This window comes from Somniosus microcephalus, chromosome 3 (genome assembly GCF_052327205.1).
Source record: "Somniosus microcephalus isolate GS21.2 chromosome 3, FLI_Smic_1.0, whole genome shotgun sequence".
Taxonomy (NCBI): Eukaryota; Metazoa; Chordata; class Chondrichthyes; order Squaliformes; family Somniosidae; genus Somniosus; species Somniosus microcephalus.
Window position 1 is genome coordinate 212545282 of NC_140989.1, and position 19145 is coordinate 212564426.

A 19145-nucleotide genomic window follows, 5' to 3' on the forward strand; every position below is an offset into this window, starting at 1 on the left:
TCAGCTTCCGATGCTACTGTTTCTGGGGCAGATGCGACCTGTACATCGGGTTCCTCACCAGGTACGTATGGGCGAGGCATGGGGTTGACTTGTTCCTGTGACTCTAGGATCTGGTCAGCATGGCGTCTCATGATGTTCTCCCCAACGTCCACTGTGTACATTAGTGGGCCCTGCCGCGTGCATATCGTTCCTGGCTGCCATTTTTCTGTTCGGTAGTCGCGGGCCAAGACTGGTTGCCCTACATTGAAGCTCCTTGTTGGCTTCTCATGGATGTGCTGGAATTGCTTACTCTCAACATCTCTTCGTACGTTTGGTCTGAGCAAATCCAGGCGAGATCTTAACCTTCGGTTAAAGAACATCATGGCCGGGGCCTGGTTGGGGACTGCATGTGTCGCATTCTGGTAGGCGAACAGGAAATTGTCCACCTTATGCTGCAGCGGAATGTTGTCATTGTACATAGCCTTTATTGCCTTCTTAAAGGTTTGTACGAACCTCTCAGCCAATCCATTTGTGGCTGGATGATACGGGGCGTATGTGTAATGCCTTACCCCATTCTTCTTCGTAAACCTCCGGAACTCTTCGGACACAAACTGTGGTCCGTTATCGGAGCAAATCTGTTCCGGCAAGCTGTTCCTGGCAAAAATGGTCCGTAGGACTGCAATAGTTTTCTCCGTGGTGGTGGAGGACATTTTGATGGTCTCAGGCCATTTCGAGTGCGCATCCACGGCTATTAAAAACATTGAGTCCATGAATGGACCAGCAAAATCAATATGCACCCGTTGCCATGGGGATGAGGGCCACTCCCATGGGTGTAGAGGGGCATGTGGTGGTGCATTTTGGACTTTCTGGCATCCTGAGCAGCTCTTGGTCAGGTCCTCGATTTGTTTATCGATTCCCGGCCACCACACATAAGCCCTGGCAAGGCTTTTCATTTTTACCCCTCCCAGATGACCCTCATGAAGCTCATTTAGCACTCTATCCCTTAACTTGAGTGGAATTACCACTCGGGATCCACACATCAAGGTCCCCCGGCACACTGACAGCTGTTCTCTTCTTGTCGAGAATGCTGGCAACAGTGAGTCGCCATGTGCTGGCCAGCCCTTCACCGTCAAATCATATACCCGAGACAGTGTCGGGTCATTTCGGGTCTCCTTTTCTATACGAGCGTTAGTTACCGGTAGGTATTCAACTATAGTCGAATGAAATATTTCGACAGGATCCACTGCTGGTGCTTCCTCTGCAGTAGGCAGTGGCAGGCGTGATAGCCCATCAGCATTTCCATGCTGCTTCGTGCCCTTATATTCAATCTCATAGTGGTGCGCCCCTAGAAAGAGTGACCAGCTTTGTACTCGTTGCGCAGTCATCACCGGAACACCCTTCTTCGGATTAAAAATGGAGACAAGAGGCTGGTGGTCAGTCAGCAAGGTGAATTTCTGCCCGTGCAGATAGTGATTGAACTTTTTCACTCCCCACACTAGGCTGAGGGCCTCCCTGTCAATCTGGGCATAGTTACGCTCGGCTGAGGTTAGTGATCGTGACGCAAAGGCTATTGGCCTCTCTGAGCCGTCCGAGAATTTGTGCGACAGCACCGCTCCAATGCAGTAGGGTGACGCATCACACGCCAACCGAATTGGTAGTGCTGGGTTGAAATGGGCCAATACCTCTTTCGATGTGATTAGTGTTTTGCTCTTCTGGAAAGCTCGTTTACATTAGTCACTCCACTTCCATGGCACTCCAGTTTGCAGTAGGGTGTTCAGTGGGTGTAGTATTGTAGACAAATTTGGCAAGAACTTATGGTAGCAGTTTACCAGCCCGAGGAACGACCTCAGTTGTGACACGTTTTCCGGTGCTGGAGCCTTGACTACTGCCTCAATCTTTTCTGGGGACTTATGTAACCCCTCTTTATCGATAATGTGGCCACAATACGAGATCTGTTTTTTAAAAAACTCGCATTTGGGGCGGTTAGCTCGGAGCCCATATTCCTTCAATCTAGTGAGCACCTGCTCCAGGTTGGCGAGGTGATCACTGTCATTTTCGCCTGTGACCAGGATGTCGTCCAAATAACACTGGGTCCCTGGGATCCCTTGCAGGACTTGTTCCATTGCCCTCTGCCAAATAGCCGGAGCTGATGCTACCCCGAATACCAGCCGATTGTATTGGTAGAGACCTTTATGGGTGTTGATTGTGAGGTATTTTTTTGATGCTTCTTCTACCTCCATTTGCAGATACGCCTGGGCCAGATCAATCTTAGTGAAGCGTTTCCCTCCAGATAGCGAGGCAAAAATATCTTCAATCCGCGGAAGTGGATATTGCACGGTGTGAAGGACTGGGTTCACTGTTACCTTAAAGTCCCCACAGATGCAAACCTTCCTTGGTTCCCCAGGCATGCTGCTCAACGACTTTTTCATCACAGGGACGATGGGTGTAGCCCACTCGCTCCAATCTACCTTGGACAGTACTCCTGAACATTCGAAACTCTCCAGCTCTGCTTCGACACCTGGGCGGATCGCATAAGGTACCGGTCTGGCATTAAAAAATTTTGGGCTTGCGTTTTCTTCGATTTTAATTGTTGCTCTCATGCCTTTTAGTGTTCCGAGTCCTTGCTGGAACACTTCTTGCGCGCCGGTTAGGATCTTTGACAGTCGCCCAGGTGTGACGTCGTCATCCTTTTTGGCAGCCACAGTCAGTGCTTGTATGGAATGTCAATCCAGCTGTATTTTCCGGATCCATTCACGTCCCAGTAATGGTGGTCCTCCATCTTGCAATACATACAGGTCTAGTTTCGGTGTTTCCTTACCGTTATATATAACGGTCACCCTTATTTTTCCTTTGGGGCAGACTTTTTGCCCCGTGCACGTCTTCAAAATAATTTTTGTGTCTCTCAAGGGTATGTGTGAGAATAGCCGCTCATAGTCCCATCGGTTTATGACTGTTAGGGCTGATCCTGTGTCCAATTCCATTTTTACCTGGACTCCTGCTATCTTGAGAGTGACCCAAATGGTTCGGTGATCCTCCGTTTTGATCACATTATGTAGTTTCAGACAACTCAGCTCCCTGCTTTCGGAGTCGGTATCACTCTTTTGTTCGTCTGAACTATTCTCCGTCACCTTATGTACCTTCTTGTACTTTTCTTTTGGAGATTTCTTATTGCTGGTTTTCTTTCCCGACCTGCAGACTCGTGCTATGTGTCCTACTTTTCCACACTGTCTGCACACTTTGTCTTTGAACCAGCAATCATTGTGGTTGTGTGTTGTTCTGCCGCAGCGATAGCACTTTTCTGTTCTGTATGACATTTCATTTGTGCCATATTCTTGCGGTCTCTGTTGTATCTCTGCAGCGCCCCGTGCTGCTGCTTCATATGATACCGCAATGCTGAAAGCCTTTTCCAGCGTAAGGTCCTTTTCAGATAAAAGCCGTTTCTGGGTTCCTTCACTTCGAAGCCCACACACAAACTTGTTCCTTAAGGTATCTGCCAGTCCCGTTCCAAACTGGCAGTGTTTCAATAGTTTGCGCAGTTCTGTTAAATATTCAGCATTGCTTTCATCCTTATGCTGATTCCGTTTGTGAAACTTCAATCTTTCTGCTATCAGCAGCGGTGTGGGGTTTAAATGTTCCTGTAGTATCATCACTATGTCTCCAAAACTCTTTTCCACTGGCTTCGCTGGGGTTACTAGATTTTGTAATAAGCCATACGTCTTTGCACCCATTAAATTTAACAATACCTGCGCTTTCTTGTCATCTGACACCTCATTTGCCTTGCAGTATACCTCTATTCTGTGATTGGGCAGAAACATGGCAAATGCACTATAATGTGGATAAATGTGAGGTTATCCACTTTGGTGGCAAAAACAGGAAGGCAGACTATTATTTGAATGGCAATAGATTGGGAGAAGGGGAAGTGCAAAGAGACCTGTGTGTCCTTGTGCACCAGTCGCTGAAGCTAAGCATGCAGGTGCAGCAGGCGGTTAAGAAGGCAAATGGTATGTTGGCCTTCGTAGCAAGAGGGTTCGAGTAGAGGAACAAGGATGTCTTGCTACAGTTGTACAGGGCCTTGGTGAGACCACACCTTGATTATTGTGTGCAGTTTTGGTCGCCTTACCTGAGGAAGGACGTTCTTGCCATGGAAGGAGTGCAGCGAAGATTCACCAGGCTGATACCTGGGATGGCAGGAATGACGTATGAGGAGAGATTGTGTCGATTGGGCTTATACTCACTGGAGTTTAGAAGATTGAGAGGGGATCTCATCGAAACTTATAAAAATCTGTCAGGCCTGGACAGACTAGATGCAGGAAGGATGTTTATGATGGCCGGGGAGTCCAGAACCAGGGGTCATAGTCTAAGGATAAGGGGTAAGCCAGTTAGGACTGAAATGAGGAGGAATTTCTTCACCCAGAGAGTGGTGAACCTGTGGAATTCTCTGCCACAGAGGGCAGTGGAGGCCAGTTCATTAAATATATTCAAAAAAGAGTTGGATATATTTCTTGAGGCTGAAGGGATCAAGGGATATGGGGAGAAGGCAGGGACAGGGTACTGAATTTGGATGATCAGCCATGATCTCATTGAATGGCGGAGCAGGCTGGAAGGGCCGAATGGCCTACTCCTGCTCCTATCTTCTTTGTTTCTATGTATTTGTTCGACATATGTAGTCCAATCTTCGACTTCATTGTCAAATGCGGTGATACTGCCACTCTTTGGAATTTTGGATGTGGTTTAAAATGGCTTAAAATGGCGTCTCCTGCGCTTTCCTTCCTCCCCCGCTGCTGCCAACGCCGCTCTCGGTGGTCCTCGTGGCAATGGTGGCGCCCTGTAGGTTTCGCGCGCTTCTCCTGCGCTGCTGCCAACGCCGCTCTCGGTGGTCCTCGTGGCAATAGCGGCGCCCTGTAGGTTTCGCGCGCTTCTCCTGCGCTGCTGCCAACGCCACTCTCGGCGGTCCTCGTGGCAATGGCGGCGCCTCGCGGGTTTCTGCGCGTCTCTCTCCCTCTCCTCGACGCTGCTCGGCCCCTGAACACTGGCTGCGCCCTGTGCGCTCTGCCCTCTCTCTCTCTCTCCCGTCGACGCTGCTCGGCCCTTTGCTGTGCCGCTCGGTCGGGCTCTAGCCCGCCGCTGTCCGGGAAGGGTCTGCGCACTACCCGTTGCCAGCCCGTTTCGCTGGACCACCGCAACTGGAAAGCCAAGCCTGGCTCTCAACAGCCTCCCCCGCAATTCTCGAGTCTCTGCTGGATGACTGGGCGGTTGCCTGTGGTCGACGCCCGTGTCTCTGGCCTTGACCTCCAATCTACTGGCCTCCAGGAATGAATCCCTGGGAGGTGATGCAGAGTTGCAGGTAGGATCGAATTTGCCTCGTCGCCAATGTTGTGTCCGTCAGGAGTAAGACACAGACTGCAGGAGAACGGTACAACAGATGTTTACTCAACGTGGCTCACTCTGGAACTGAACTGTACAGATTACTACTCAGTGCTATATACAGGTGTGGTCACTGCCAGTACTACAGCATACATGAGCTGCAAAAAGTAGTTCCCCCCTTAAAGGTATATACATTACAGGGCCCAGGACTGGGAGTGAGAGTGGGGCCCGGGGCGCCGAGTCAGATAGTGGGAGGAAACCCGGGGCTTTCAGTCTGGGAGTGGGGCCCGGGGCTCCGAGTCTGGGAGTGGGGCCGGGACTCCGAGTCTGGGAGTAGGGTCCGGTGCTCCGAGTCTGGGAGTGGGGCCCGGGGCTCCGAGTCTGGGAGTGGGGCCCGGTGCTCCGAGTCCGGGAGTGGGGCCCGGGGCTCCGAGTCCGGGAGTGGGGCCCGGGGCTCCGAGTCCGGGAGTGGGGCCCGGGGCTCCGAGTCCGGGAGTGGGGCCCGGGGCTCCGAGTCTGGGAGTGGGGCCCGGGGCTCCGAGTCTGGGAGTGGGGCCCGGGGCTCCGAGTCTGGGAGTGGGGCCCGGGTCTCTGAGTCTGGGAGTGGGGCCCGGGGCTCCGAGTTTGGGAGTGGGGCCCGGGGCTCTCAGTCTGGGAGTGGGGCCCGGGGCTCTGAGTCTGGGAGTGGGGCCCGGGGCTCTGAATCTGGGAGTGGGGCCCGGGGCTCCGAGTCTGGGAGTGGGGCCCGGGGCTTCGAGTCTGGGGGTGATGCCCGGGGCTCCGAGTCTGGGAGTGGGGCACGGGGCTCCGAGGCTGGGAGTGGGGCCGGGGGCTCCCAGTCTGGGAGAGGGGCCCGGGGCTCCCAGTCTGGGAGAGGGGCCGGGGGCTCCCAGTCTGGGAGAGGGGCCCGGGGCTCCGAGTCTGGGAGTGATGCCCAGGGCTCCGAGTCTGGGAGTGGGGCCCGGGGCTCTCAGTCTGGGAGTGGGGCCCGGGGCTCTGAGTCTGGGAGTGGGGCCCGGGGCTCCGAATCTGGGAGTGGGGCCCGGGGCTCTGAGTCTGGGAGTGGGGCCCGGGGCTTCGAGTCTGGGAGTGATGCCCGGGGCTCCGAGTCTGGGAGTGGGGCACGGGGCTCCGAGGCTGGGAGTGGAGCCGGGGGCTCCCAGTCTGGGAGAGGGGCCCGGGGCTCCCAGTCTGGGAGAGGGGCCCGGGGCTCCGAGTCTGGGAGTGGGGCCCGGGGCTCCGAGTCTGGGAGTGGGGTCCGGGGCTCCCAGGGCTCCCAGACTGGGAGTGGTGCCCGGGGCTCTGAGTCTGGGAGTGGGGCCCGGGGCTCCGAGTTTGGGAGTGGGGCCCGGGGCTCCGAGTCTGGGAGTGGGGCCCGGGGCTTCGAGTCTGGGGGTGATGCCCGGGGCTCCGAGTCTGGGAGTGGGGCACGGGGCTCCGAGGCTGGGAGTGGGGCCGGGGGCTCCCAGTCTGGGAGAGGGGCCCAGGGCTCCCAGTCTGGGACAGGGGCCCGGGGCTCCGAGTCTGGGAGTGGGGCCCGGGGCTCCGAGTCTGGGAGTGGGGTCCGGGGCTCCCAGGGCTCCCAGTCTGGGAGTGCGGCCCGGGGCTCTGAGTCTGGGAGTGGGGCCCGGGGCTCCGAGTGTGGGAGTGGGGCCCGGGGCTCCGAGTCTGGGAGTGGGGCCCGGGGCTCCGAGTCTGGGAGTGGGGCCCGGTGCTCTCAGTCTGGGAATGGGGCCCGGGGCTCCGAGTCTGGGAGTGGGGCCCGGGGCTACGAGTCTGGGAGTGATGCCCAGGGCTCTCAGTCTGGGAGTGGGGCCCGGGGCTCTCAGTCTGGGAGTGGGGCCCGGGGCTCTGAGTCTGTGAGTGGGGCCCGGGGCTCTGAATCTGGGTGTGGGGCCTGGGGCTCTGAGTCTGAGAGTGGGGCCCGGGGCTTCGAGTCTGGGAGTGATGCCCGGGGCTCCGAGTCTGGGAGTGGGGCACGGGGCTCCGAGGCTGGGGGTGGGGCCGGGGGCTCCCAGTCTGGGAGAGGGGCCCGGGGCTCCCAGTCTGGGAGAGGGGCCCGGGGCTCCGAGTCTGGGAGTGGGGCCCGGGGCTCCGAGTCTGGAAGTGGGGTCCGGTGCTCCCAGTGCTCCCAGTCTGGGAGTGGGGCCCGGGGCTCTGAGTCTGGGAGTGGGGCCCGGGGCTCCGAGTGTGGGAGTGGGGCCTGGGGCTCCGAGTCTGGGAGTGGGGCCCGGGGCTCCGAGTCTGGGAGTGGGGCCCGGTGCTCTCAGTCTGGGAGTGGGGCCCGGGGCTCCGAGTCTGGGAGTGGGGCCCGGGGCTACGAGTCTGGGAGTGGGGCCCAGGGCTCTGAGTCTGGGAGTGGGGCCCGGGGCTCTGAGTCTGGGAGTGGGGCCCGGTGCTCCGAGTCTGGGAGTGAGGCCCAGGCCTCTGAGTCTGGGAGTGGGGCCCGTGGCTCCGAGTCCGGGAGTGGGTCCCGGGGCTCCGAGTCTGGGAGTGGGGCCCGGGGCTCCGAGTCTGAGAGTGGGGCCCGGGGCTCCGAGTCTGGGAGTGATGCCCAGGGCTCCGAGTCTGGGAGTGGGGCCCGGGGCTCCGAGTCTGGGAGTGGGGCCCGGGGCTCCGAGTCTGGGAGTGGGGTCCGGGGCTCCGAGTCTGGGAGTGAGACCCGGGGCTCCGAGTCTGGAAGAGGGGCCCGGGGCTCTGAGTCTGGGAGTGGGGCCCGGTGCTCCGAGTCTGGAAGAGGGGCCCGGGGCTCTCAGTCTGGGAGTGGGGCCCGGGGCTCTCAGTCTGGGAGTGGGGCCCAGGGCTCCGAGTCTGGGAGTGGGGCCCAGGGCTCCGAGTCTGGGAGTGGGGCCCGGGGTTCTCAGTCTGGGAGTTGGGCCCGGGGCTCCGAGTCTGGGAGTTGGGCCCGGGGCTCTGAGTCTGGGAGTGGGGCCCGGGGCTCTCAGTCTGGGAGTGGGGCCAGGGGCTCCGAGTCTGGGAGTGGGGCCCGGGGCTCTGAGTCTGGGAGTGGGGCCCGGGGCTCCGAGTCTGGGAGTGGGGCCCGGGGCTCTGAGTCTGGGAGTGGGGCCCGGGGCTCCGAGTCTGGGAGTGGGGCCCGGGGCTTCGTGTCTGGGAGTGATGCCCGGGGCTCCGAGTCTGGGAGTGGGGCCTGGGGCTCTGAGTCTGGAAGAGGGGCCCGGGGCTCTCAGTCTGGGAGTGGGGCCTGGGGCTCCGAGTCTGGGAGTGGGGCCCGGGGCTCTCAGTCTGGGAGTGGGGCCTGGGGCTCCGAGTCTGGAAGAGGGGACCGGGGCTCCGAGTCTGGGAGTGGGGTCCTGGGCTCTGAGTCTGGAAGAGGGGCCCGGGGCTCTGAGTCTGGGAGTGGGGCCCGGGGCTGTCAGTCTCGGAGTGGTGCCCGGGGCTCCGAGTCTGGGAGTGGGGCCCGGGGCTCCGAGTCTGGGAGTGGGGCCCAGGGCTCCGAGTCTGGGAGTGGGGCCCAGGGCTCCCAGTCTGGGTGTGGGGCCCGGGGCTCCGAGTCTGGGAGTGAGGCCCGGGGCTCCGAGTCTGGGATTGGGGCCCGGGGCTTTGAGTCTGGGTGTGGGGCCCGGGGCTCCGAGTGAGGGAGTGGGGCCCGGGGCTCTGAGTCTGGGAGTGAGGCCCGGGGCTCCGAGTCTGGGAGTGAGGCCCGGGGCTCCCAGTCTGGGAGTGGGGCCCGGGGCTGTCAGTCTGGGAGTGGGGCCCGGGGCACCGAGTCTGGGAGTGGGGCCCGGGGCTCCCAGTCTGGGAGAGGGGCCCGGGGCTCCCAGTCTGGGAGAGGGACCCGTGGCTCCGAGTCTGGGAGTGGGTTCCGGGGCTCCCAGTCTGGTAGTGGGGCCCGGGGCTCTGAGTCTGGAAGAGGGGCCCGAGGCTCCGAGTGAGGGAGTGTGGCCTGGGGCTCTGAGTCTGGGAGTGGGGCCCGGGGCTCCAAGTGAGGGAGTGGTGCCCGGGGCTCTGAGTCTGGGAGTGGGGCCCGGGGCTCCGAGTGAGGGAGTGTGGCCCGGGGCTCCGTGTCTGAGAGTGAGACCCGGGGCTCCGAGTCTGGTAGTGAAACCCGGGGCTCCGAGTCTGGGAGTGGAGCCTGGGGCTCTGAGTCTGGGAGTGGGGCCTGGGGCTCTGAGTCTGGGAGTGGGGCCCGGGGCTCCGAGTCTGGGAGTGGGGCCTGAGGCTCTGAGTCTGGGAGTGGGGACCGGGGCTCCGAGCCTGGGAGTGGGGCCCGGTGCTCCGAGTCTGGAAGAGGGGCCCGGGGCTCTCAGTCTGGGAGTGGGGCCTGGGGCTCCGAGTCTGGGAGTGGGGCCCAGGGCTTTCAGTCTGGGAATGGGGCCCGGGGCTCCGAGTCTGGTAGTGGGGCCTGGGGCTCTGATTCTGAGTCGGCCCGGAGCCCCGAGACCGGAGAAGCAGCGGACCTGCGCGGGAGCAGCCCGAGGCGGCGGAGGATAAAAGGGAGCAACCCGAGGCAGCGAGGCCCAGAGCCCCGAGACCAGAGAAGCAGCGGATCTGCGCGGGAGCAACCCGAGGCGGCGGAGGATAAAAGGGAGCAACCCGAGGCAGCGAGGCCCAGAGCCCCGAGACCAGTGAAGCAGCGGACCTGCGCGGGAGCAGCCCGAGGCGGCGGAGGATAAAAGGGAGCAACCCGAGGCACCGAGGCCCACAGCCCCGAGACCGGAGAAGCAGCGGACCTGCGCGGGAGCAGCCCGAGGCAGCGGACCTGAGCGGGATCACCAGAGGCATACCAATCCAGGTTCCGGGAGAGAGGTAAATAGTAATCCAAGTGTGACATCAGCAGGAAGCAGGTAAGTGATTGGTTGGTGAGTATTTCTCTCTTTTCAATACAAGCTTGAATTCTGTGGTGTTAAATTTCTAGGGTCTCTGTGGTGTAGTGGGGACAGTTGGTAAATAAAGCGCCCTAGAGTATACCTGTAACTGGGGTACTGAATACATTTTTTAATTAATTAAAGGAGTAAGTCATGGCAGGAGAGCTCAGCCCCGTGTTCTGCTCCTCTTGCTCCATGTGGGAAGTCAGGGACACTGCCAGTATCCCTGACGACCATGTGTGCAAGAAATGCATCCAGCTGCAGCTACTTGTCGACCGCATTGCAGCAATTGAGCTGCGGGTGGATGAGTTTTGGAGCATGCGCGATGCTGAGAGGGTCGTGGATAGCACGTTTAGCGAGTTGTTCACGCCGCAGGGTAGGGCTGCACAGGCAGAAAGGAATTGGGTGACCATCAGGCGGAGCAACAGAGGCAGGCAGGAAGTGCAGGGGACCCCTGTGGTCATCCCCCTTTCAAACAGGTATACCAAGTTGAATACTGTTGAGGGGGATGACTCACCAGGGGAAAGCAGCAGCAGCCAACTTCCTGGCACCAGGGACGCTTCTGCTGCTCAGAAAGGGAGGAAAAAGAGTGGGAGAGCAATAGTGGTAGGGGATTCTATTGTAAGGGGAACAGATAGGCGTTTCTGTGGCCGCAAACGTGACTCCAGGATGGTTTGTTGCCTCCCTGGGGCCAGGGTCATGGATGTCACTGAGCGGCTACAGGGCATTCTTAAGGGGGAGGGTGAGCAGGCAGAGGTCGTGGTCCACATTGGAAGGGGGATGAGGTCCTGCATCAAGAATTTAGGGAGCTAGGTAGCAGATTAAAGAGCAGGACCTCAAAGGTTGTAATCTCTGGATTACTCCCAGTGCCACGTGCTAGTGAGTATAGGAATAGGAGGATAGAACAGATGAATGCGTGGCTAAAGAGTTGGTGCAGGAGGGAGGGTTTTAGTTTCCTGGATCACTGGGCCTGCTTCTGGGAAAGGTGGGACTTGTACAAGTCGGACGGGTTGCACCTGAACCAGAGTGGGACAAATATCCTTGCAGGGAGGTTTGCTAGCACTGTTAGGGGGGGTTTAAACTAACTTGGCAGGGGGATGGGATACAGAGGGGAGCTGAAATAGGGGGTGATGTGCTGCCAATTATAGAGAAAAAAACAAGTCAGCTTGGTAGACAGGGCAAATATATAAGGGCAAGGCTGGATGGCATCTATTTTAATGCAAGGAGTCTTGCAAATAAGGTGGATGAACTGAAGGTGTTGATAAACACATGGGAGTATGATATTGTTGCTATCACGGAGACATGGTTGAGGGAGGGGCAAGACTGGCAGCTCAATATTCTGGGGTACAGAATCTTCAGGCGAGACAGAGGGGGAGGTATAAGAGGAGGGGGTGTCGCAATATTAATTAAGGAGTCAATTACTGCAGTAAGGAGGGATGATATATTAGCAGGTTCCTCTAATGAGGCCATATGGGTGGAGCTTAAAAACAAAAAGGGGGCAAGCACTTTGCTGGGAGTGTACTATAGGCCTCCAAACAGTCAGGGGGAGATAGAGGAACAGATATGTAGGCAAATCTCAGAGAAATGTGCAAATAATAAGGTAATAATAATGGGGGATTTCAACTTCCCCAATATTAACTGGGATAGTCAGAGTGTGAAAGGCTCAGAGGGTGTAGAATTCTTAAAGTGCATCCAGGAGAGCTTTTTGAGCCAGCATGTAGAAAGTCCTACAAGAGAGGGGGCGGTACTGGACCTAATTCTAGGGAATGTGGCCGGCCAAGTGGAAGAAGTGCTAGTAGGTGAGCACTTTGGTGACAGTGACCATAATATGGTGAGATTTAAGGTGGTCATGGAAAAGGACAGGGATGGGCCGGAAATAAAGGTTCTAAATTGGGGGAAGGCCAATTTTAATAAGATAAGGCAGGATCTGGCCAAAATGGACTGGGATCAGCTACTTGTAGGAAAATCCGCATCGGAGCAATGGGAGGCTTTCAGAAGGGAGATTGAGATCATACAATGGCAACATGTTCCCGTAAAGGTCAAGGGTGGTTCCAAAAACCACAGGGAACCTTGGATGTCAGGGGATATACGAGAATGGATTAGGAAAAAAAGGAGGGCTTTTGGCAGATACAAAAGGCTAAAGACGGAGGAAGCCCTAGGGGAGTACAAAAAGTGCAGGGGAATACTTAAAAAAGAAATTAGGAGATCAAGGAGGGGCCATGAAATAACACTGGCGAGCAAAATAAAGGAAAATCCTAAGATGTTTTATAAGTATATTAAGGGTAAGAGGATAACTAGGGAAAAAATAGGGCCCATTAGGGACAAAAGTGGCAATCTGTGTGTGGAGCCGGAAGATGTAGGAGGGGTTCTAAATGAATTTTTTGCATCTGTTTTCACTATGGAGAAGGACGATGTAGACATAGAAATAGGGCAGGGGGACTGTGATATGCTCGAACATATTAACATCGAGAGGGAGGAGGTATTGGCAGTTTTAGCAGGGTAAAAATGGATAAATCCCCAGGCCCAGACGAAATGTATCCCAGGCTGCTGTATGAGGCAAAGGAAGAGATTGCGGGGGCTCTAACACATATATTCAGAACCTCTCTGGCCACAGGGTATGTGCCAGAGGACTGGAGAACCGCTAATGTAGTACCATTATTCAAGAAGGGGAGCAGGGAAAAACCGGGGAACTACAGGCCAGTGAGCCTAACATCAGTGGTAGGTAAATTATTGGAAAAAATTCTGAGGGACAAAATTAGTCTCCACTTGGAGAGGCAAGGATTAATCAGGGATAGTCAACATGGCTTTGTCAAGGGAAGATCATGTCTGACTAATTTGATTGAATTTTTTGAGGGGGTGACTAGGTGTGTGGATGAGGGTGACGCAGTGGATGTGGTATACATGGATTTCAGTAAGGCCTTCGATAAAGTTCTGCACAGGAGACTGGTCAAGAAGGTAAGAGCCCATGGAATCCAGGGTGCCTTGGCACATTGGATACAAAACTGGCTTAGTGGCAGAAGGCAGAGGGTGATGGTCGAAGGTTGTTTTTGTGACTGGAAGCCTGTGGCCAGTGGGGTACCACAGGGATCGGTGCTGGGTCCCTTGCTGTTTGTGGTCTACATTAATGACTTGGATATGAATGTAAAAGGTATGATCAGTAAGTTCGCGGATGATACAAAAATTGGTAGGGTGGTAAATAGCGAGGAGGGTAGTCTCAGTCTGCAGGACGATATAGATGGGTTGGTCAGATGGGCGGAACAGTGGCAAATGGAATTTAACCCGGAAAAGTGCGAGGTGATGCACTTTGGGGGGACTAACAAGGCAAGGGAATACACAATGAATGGTAAGACCCTAGGCAAGACGGAGGGTCAGAGGGATCTGGGTGTGCAAGTACACAGATCCCTGAAGGCGGCGGAACAGGTGGATAAGGTGGTAAAAAAGGCATATGGGATACTTGCCTTCATTAGCCGAGGCATAGAATATAAGAGCAAGGAGGTTATGATGGAGCTGTATAAAACACTGGTTAGGCCACAGCTGGAATACTGTGTGCAGTTCTGGTCGCCACACTACAGGAAGGATGTGATCGCTTTGGAGAGGGTGCAGAGGAGATTCACCAGGATGTTACCAGGGCTGGAGCACTTCAGCTATGAAGAGAGACTGGGCAGATTGGGTTTGTTTTCCTTGGAGCAGAGGAGGCTGAGGAGGGACATGATTGAGGTGTACAAAATTATGAGGGGCATAGATAGGATGGATACTAAGGAGCTTTTTCCCTTAGTAGAAGGGTCAATAACAAGGGGGCATAGATTCAAGGTAAAGGGCGGGAGGTTTAGAGGGGATTTGAGAAAGAACTTTTTCACCCAGAGGGTGGTTGGAGTCTGGAACTCACTGCCTGAAAGGGTTGTGGAGGCAGGAACCCTCACGACATTTAAGAAGCATTTGGATGAGCACTTGAAATGCCATAGCATACAAGGCTACGGACCAAATGCTGGAATATGGGATTAGATTAGACAGGGCTTGATGGCCGGCGCGGACACGATGGGCCGAAGGGCCTCTATCCGTGCTGTGTAACTCTATGACTCTATGACTCTAGTGGGGCCCAGGGCTCCGAGTCTGGGAGTGGGGCCCGGGTCTCCCAGTCTGGGTGTTGGGCCCGGGGCTCTCAGTCTGGGAGTTGGGCCCGGGGCTCCGAGTCTGGGAGTGGGGCCCAGGGCTCCGAGTCTGGGAGTGGGGCCCGGGTCTCCCAGTCTGGGTGTTGGGCCCGGGGCTCTCAGTCTGGGAGTTGGGCCCGGGGCTCTGAGTCTGGGAGTGGGGCCCGGGGCTCCGAGTCTGGGAGTGGGGCCCGGGGCTCCGAGTCTGGGAGTGGGGCCGGGGGCTCCCAGTCTGGGAGAGGGGCCCGGGGCTCCCAGTCTGGGAGAGCGGCCTGGGGCTCCGAATCTGGGAGTGGGGCCCGGGGCTCTGAGTCTGGGAATGGGGCCCGGGGCTCTGAGTCTGGGAGTGGGGCCCGAGGCTCCGAGTCTGGGAGTGGGGCCCGGGGCTCCGAGTCTGGGAGTGGGGCTCGGTGCTCTCAGTCTGGGAGTGGGGCCCGGGGCTCCGAGTCTGGGTGTGGGGCCGGGGGCTCCGAGTCTGGGAGTGGGGCCCGGGGCTCCGAGTCTGGGAGTGGGGCCCGGGGCTCCGAGTCCAGGAGTGGGGCCCGGGGCTCTCAGTCTGGGAGTGGGGCCCAGGGCTCCGAGTCTGGGAGTGGGGTCCGGGGCTCCCAGTCTGGGAGTTGGGCCCGGGGCTCCGAGTGAGGGAGTGGGGCCCGGGGCTTCGAGTCTGGGAGTGGGGCCCGGGGCTCCGAGTCTGGGAGTGAGACCCGGGGCTCCGAATCTGGGAGTGGGGCCCGGGGCTCCGAGTCTGGGAGTGGGGCCCGGGGCTCCGAGTCAGGGAGTGGGGCGCGGGGCTCTGAGTCTGGGAGTGGGGCCCGGGGCTCCGAGTCTGGGAGTGGGGCTCGGTGCTATCAGTCTGGGAGTGGGGCCCGGGGCTCCGAGTCTGGGAGTGGGGCCCGGGGCTCCGAGTCCGGGAGTGGGGCCCGGGGCTCTCAGTCTTGGAGTGGGGCCTGGGGCTCCGAGTCTGGGTGTGGGGCCCGGGGCTCTCAGTCTGGGAGTGGGGCCCAGGGCTCCGAGTCTGGGAGTGGGGCCAGGGGCTTTGAGTCTGGGAGTGGGGCCCGGGGCTCCCAGTCTGGGAGTTGGGCCCGGGGCTTCGAGTGAGGGAGTCGGGCCCGGGGCTCCGAGTCTGGGAGTGGGGTCCGGGGCTCCGTGTGAGGGAGTGAGACCCGGGACTCCGAGTCTAGTAGTGAGACCCGGGGCTCCGAGTCTGGGAGTGGAGCCTGGGGTTCTGAGTCTGGGAGTGGGGCCCGGGGCTCTGAGTCTGGGAGTGGGGCCCGGTGCTCCGAGTCTGGAAGTGGGGCCCGGGGCTCCGAGTCTGGGAGTGGGGCCCGGGGCTCCGAGTCTGGGAGTGGGGCCCGGAGCTCCGAGTCTGGGAGTGGGGCCCGGGGCTCCGAGTCTGGGAGTGGGGCCCGGGGCTCCGAGTCTGGGTGTGGGGCCCGGGGCTCCGAATCTGGGAGTGGGGCCCGGGGCTCCGAGTCTGGGAGTGGGGCCTGGGGCTCCGAGTGTGGGAGTGAGGCCCGGGGCTCCGAGTCTGGGAGTGAGACCCGGGGCTCCGAGTCTGGAAGAGGGGCCCGGGGCTCCGAGTCTGGGAGTGGGGCCTGGTGCTCCGAGTCTGGAAGAGGGGCCCGGGGCTCTCAGTCTGGGAGTGGGGCCCGGGGCTCCCAGTCTGGGAGTGGGGCCCGGGGCTCCGAGTCTGGGAGTGGGTCCCGGGGCTCCGAGTCTGGGAGTGGGGCCCGGGGCTCCGAGTCTGGGAGTGGGGCCCGGGGCTCCGAGTCTGGGAGTGGGGCCCGGGGCTCCGTGTCTGGGAGTGGGGCCCGGGGCTCCGAATCTGGGAGTGGGGCCCGGGGCTCCCAGTCTGGGAGTGGGGCCCGGGGCTCCGAGCCTGGGAGTGGAGCCCGGGGCTCCGAGCCTGGGAGTGGGGCCCGGGGCTCCGAGCCTGGGAGTGGGGCCCGGGGCTCCGAGCCTGGGAGTGGGGCCCGGGGCTCCGAGCCTGGGAGTGGGGCCCGGGGCTCCGAGACTGGGGGTGGGGCCCGGGGCTCCGAGTCTGGGAGTGGGGCCCGGGGCTCCGAGTCTGGGAGTGGGGCCCGGGGCTCCGAGTCTGGGAGTGGGGCCGGGGGCTCCGAGTCTGGGTGTGGGGCCCGGGGCTCCGAGTCTGGGAGTGGGGCCCGGGGCTCCGAGTCTGGGAGTGGGGCCCGGGGCTCGGAGTCTGGGAGTGGGGCCCGGGGCTCCGAGTCTGGGAGTGGGGCCCGGGGCTCCGAGTGTGGGAGTGAGGCCCGGGGCTCCGAGTCTGGGAGTGAGACCCGGGGCTCTGAGTCTGGAAGAGGGACCCGGGGCTCCGAGTCTGGGAGTGGGGCCTGGTGCTCCGAGTCTGGAAGAGGGGCCCGGGGCTCTCAGTCTGGGAGTGGGGCCCGGGGCTCCCATTCTGGGAGTGGGGCCCGGGGCTCTGATTCCGGGAGTGGGTCCCGGGGCTCCGAGTCTGGGAGTGGGGCCCGGGGCTCCGAGTCTGGGAGTGCGGCCCGGGGCTCCGAGTCTGGGAGTGGGGCCCGGGGCTCCGAGTCTGGGAGTGGGGCCCGGGGCTCCGAGTCTGGGAGTGGGGCCCGGGGCTCCGAGTCTGGGAGTGGGGCCCGGGGCTCCGAGTCTGGGAGTGGGGCCCGGGGCTCCCAGTCTGGGAGTGGGGCCCGGGGCGCCGAGCCTGGGAGTGGAGCCCGGGGCTCCGAGCATGGGAGTGGGGCCCGGGGCTCCGAGCCTGGGAGTGGGGCCCGGGGCTCCGAGCCTGGGAGTGGGGCCCGGGGCTCCGAGTCTGGGAGTGGGGCCCGGGGCTCCGAGCCTGGGAGTGGGGCCCGGGGCTCCGAGTCTGGGAGTGGGGCCCGGGGCTCCGAGCCTGGGAGTGGGGCCCAGGCACTGTGATCATTGCTTGAAGATGTCTTAGTCTCTCACCAAGTGGTATGATATTTGATTTGCTGCTTGTCTTTGTCCATCACAGATTAAGGAAGTTTTCCGCAGGGAGTTGGAGAAAGCTGAATCTGAAGTGAGGAAGACGAGTGCTATCATTTCGGAATACAAACAGGTATTTACACACAGGCTGTTACAGGCTGCTGGGTTGAAATACTCTGCTGCATCTGCTGAGAGACTGAAGCTCAGTGCAGCTTGTGTTTGGAGAGTCGGTGCATGGGGCGAGTGTGTGAGGGCCAGAGTGTGGAGCGTCTGTCTTCCCTCCCTTATTTTAATGGGGATGGCAATCTTGGCCCAGCCTTCGAGTGTTGGCTCCAGACCCTGCTGTCAGCCGGTGTTCTGGGCCCAGCTCCCAGGGTTAGGCCTCATAGAAACCTTGGTTACAACTAGTGGAACCAAGCCAAGGTCGCACGGCTCCTCCCAGCCGGTGTCTCCCCGGAACAGACGGCTCCTCCCAGCCGGTGTCTCCCCGGAGCTGGCGGCTCCTCCCAGCCAGTGTCTCCCCGGAACAGACGGCTCCTCCCAGCCGGTGTCTCCCCGGAACAGGCGGCTCCTCCCAGCCGGTGTCTCCCCGGAAGAGACGGCTCCTCCCAGCCGGTGTCTCCCCGGAACAGACGGCTCCTCCCAGCCGGTGTCTCCCCGGAACAGACAGCTCCTCCCAGCCGGTGTCTCCCCGGAACAGACGGCTCCTCCCAGCCGGTGTCTCCCTGGAACAGACGGCTCCTCCCAGCCGGTGTCTCCCCGGAGCAGGCGGCTCCTCCCAGCCGGCGTCTTCCCCGGAGCAGATCGTGTGGGGCAGTAAGTGTCTCGGTTCTGTTTACAGTGGAGGGTCTGAGGAATCTTCCCCGTCTTCCTCCCCCTCCCACCCCTCTCCCCACCACTCACCTCCCCCTCTCCCTTTTCCCCCCTCCCCCGTTCCTGTGTAATGTTCAGTCACCACATTGATTAATAGGACCAGCAGTAATTCTTCCTCTTGTTCTGATCAGTTATGTTCACAGTTGAGCACGCGTCTGGAGAAGCAGCAGGCTGCGAGTAAGGAGGAGCTGGAGATGGTGAAGGTAGGAGTGGGCCTGACTCTGCTGGGCAGCCTCTGAATGTCACACTCCTGTATCGTATTGTCTCCACACTGTGACATCCATTGTACAACGAGTGTGGTCTAATACGCAAACACTGTTAACTATCAACTAAATACTCAGAGATAGGCCCCGGTCTCACACCGTGCAACAGCCCCCGGGTCTCACACCGGGCGACGGGCCCCGGCCTCTCACCGGGCGACGAGCCCCGGTCTCACACTGGGCGACAGGCCCCGGCCTCTCACCGGGCGACGGGCCCCGGCCTCTCACCGGGCGACGAGCCCCGGTCTCACACTGGGCGACAGGCCCCGGCCTCTCACTGAGCGACGGGCCCCGGTCTCACACCAGGCGACGGGCCCCGGTCTCACACCGGGCGACGGGCCCCGGTCTCAGACCGGGCTACGGGCCCCGGTCTCACACCGGGCGACGGGCCCCGGTCTCACACCGGGCGACGGGCCCCGGTCTCACACCGGGCGACGGGCCCCGGTCTCACACTGGGCAACGGGCCCCGGTCTCTCACACAGGGCGACGGGCCCCGGTCTCTCACCGGGCGACGGGCCCCGGGTCTCACACCGGGCGATGGGCCCCGGTCTCACACTGGGCGACGGGCCCCGGGCTTCACACAGGGCGATGGGCCCTGGTCTCACACTGGGCGACAGGCCCCGGTCTCACACTGGGCGACGGGTCCCGGTCTCACACTGGGCGACGGGTCCCGGTCTCACACCGGGCGACGGGCCCCGGGCCTCACACCGGGCGACGGGCCCCGGGCCTCACACCGGGCGACGGGCGCCGGTCTCACACTGGGC

General features: G+C 60.3%; 1 protein-coding gene across 1 annotated transcript in view; it reads left to right on the plus strand.

Moving 5' to 3' along the window:
- Positions 1 to 18360, plus strand: part of LOC147121702 (rab GTPase-activating protein 1-like) — a 39056-nt gene extending 20696 nt beyond the window's left edge. Inside the window, exons 4-5 of the mRNA XM_085977987.1 lie at positions 17298 to 17381; positions 18253 to 18360. Of these exons, the coding sequence (XP_085834113.1) occupies positions 17298 to 17381; positions 18253 to 18360 (192 nt within the window). The remainder of the gene's footprint in view (positions 1 to 17297; positions 17382 to 18252) is intronic.
- The last annotated feature ends 785 nt before the right edge of the window (positions 18361 to 19145 follow it).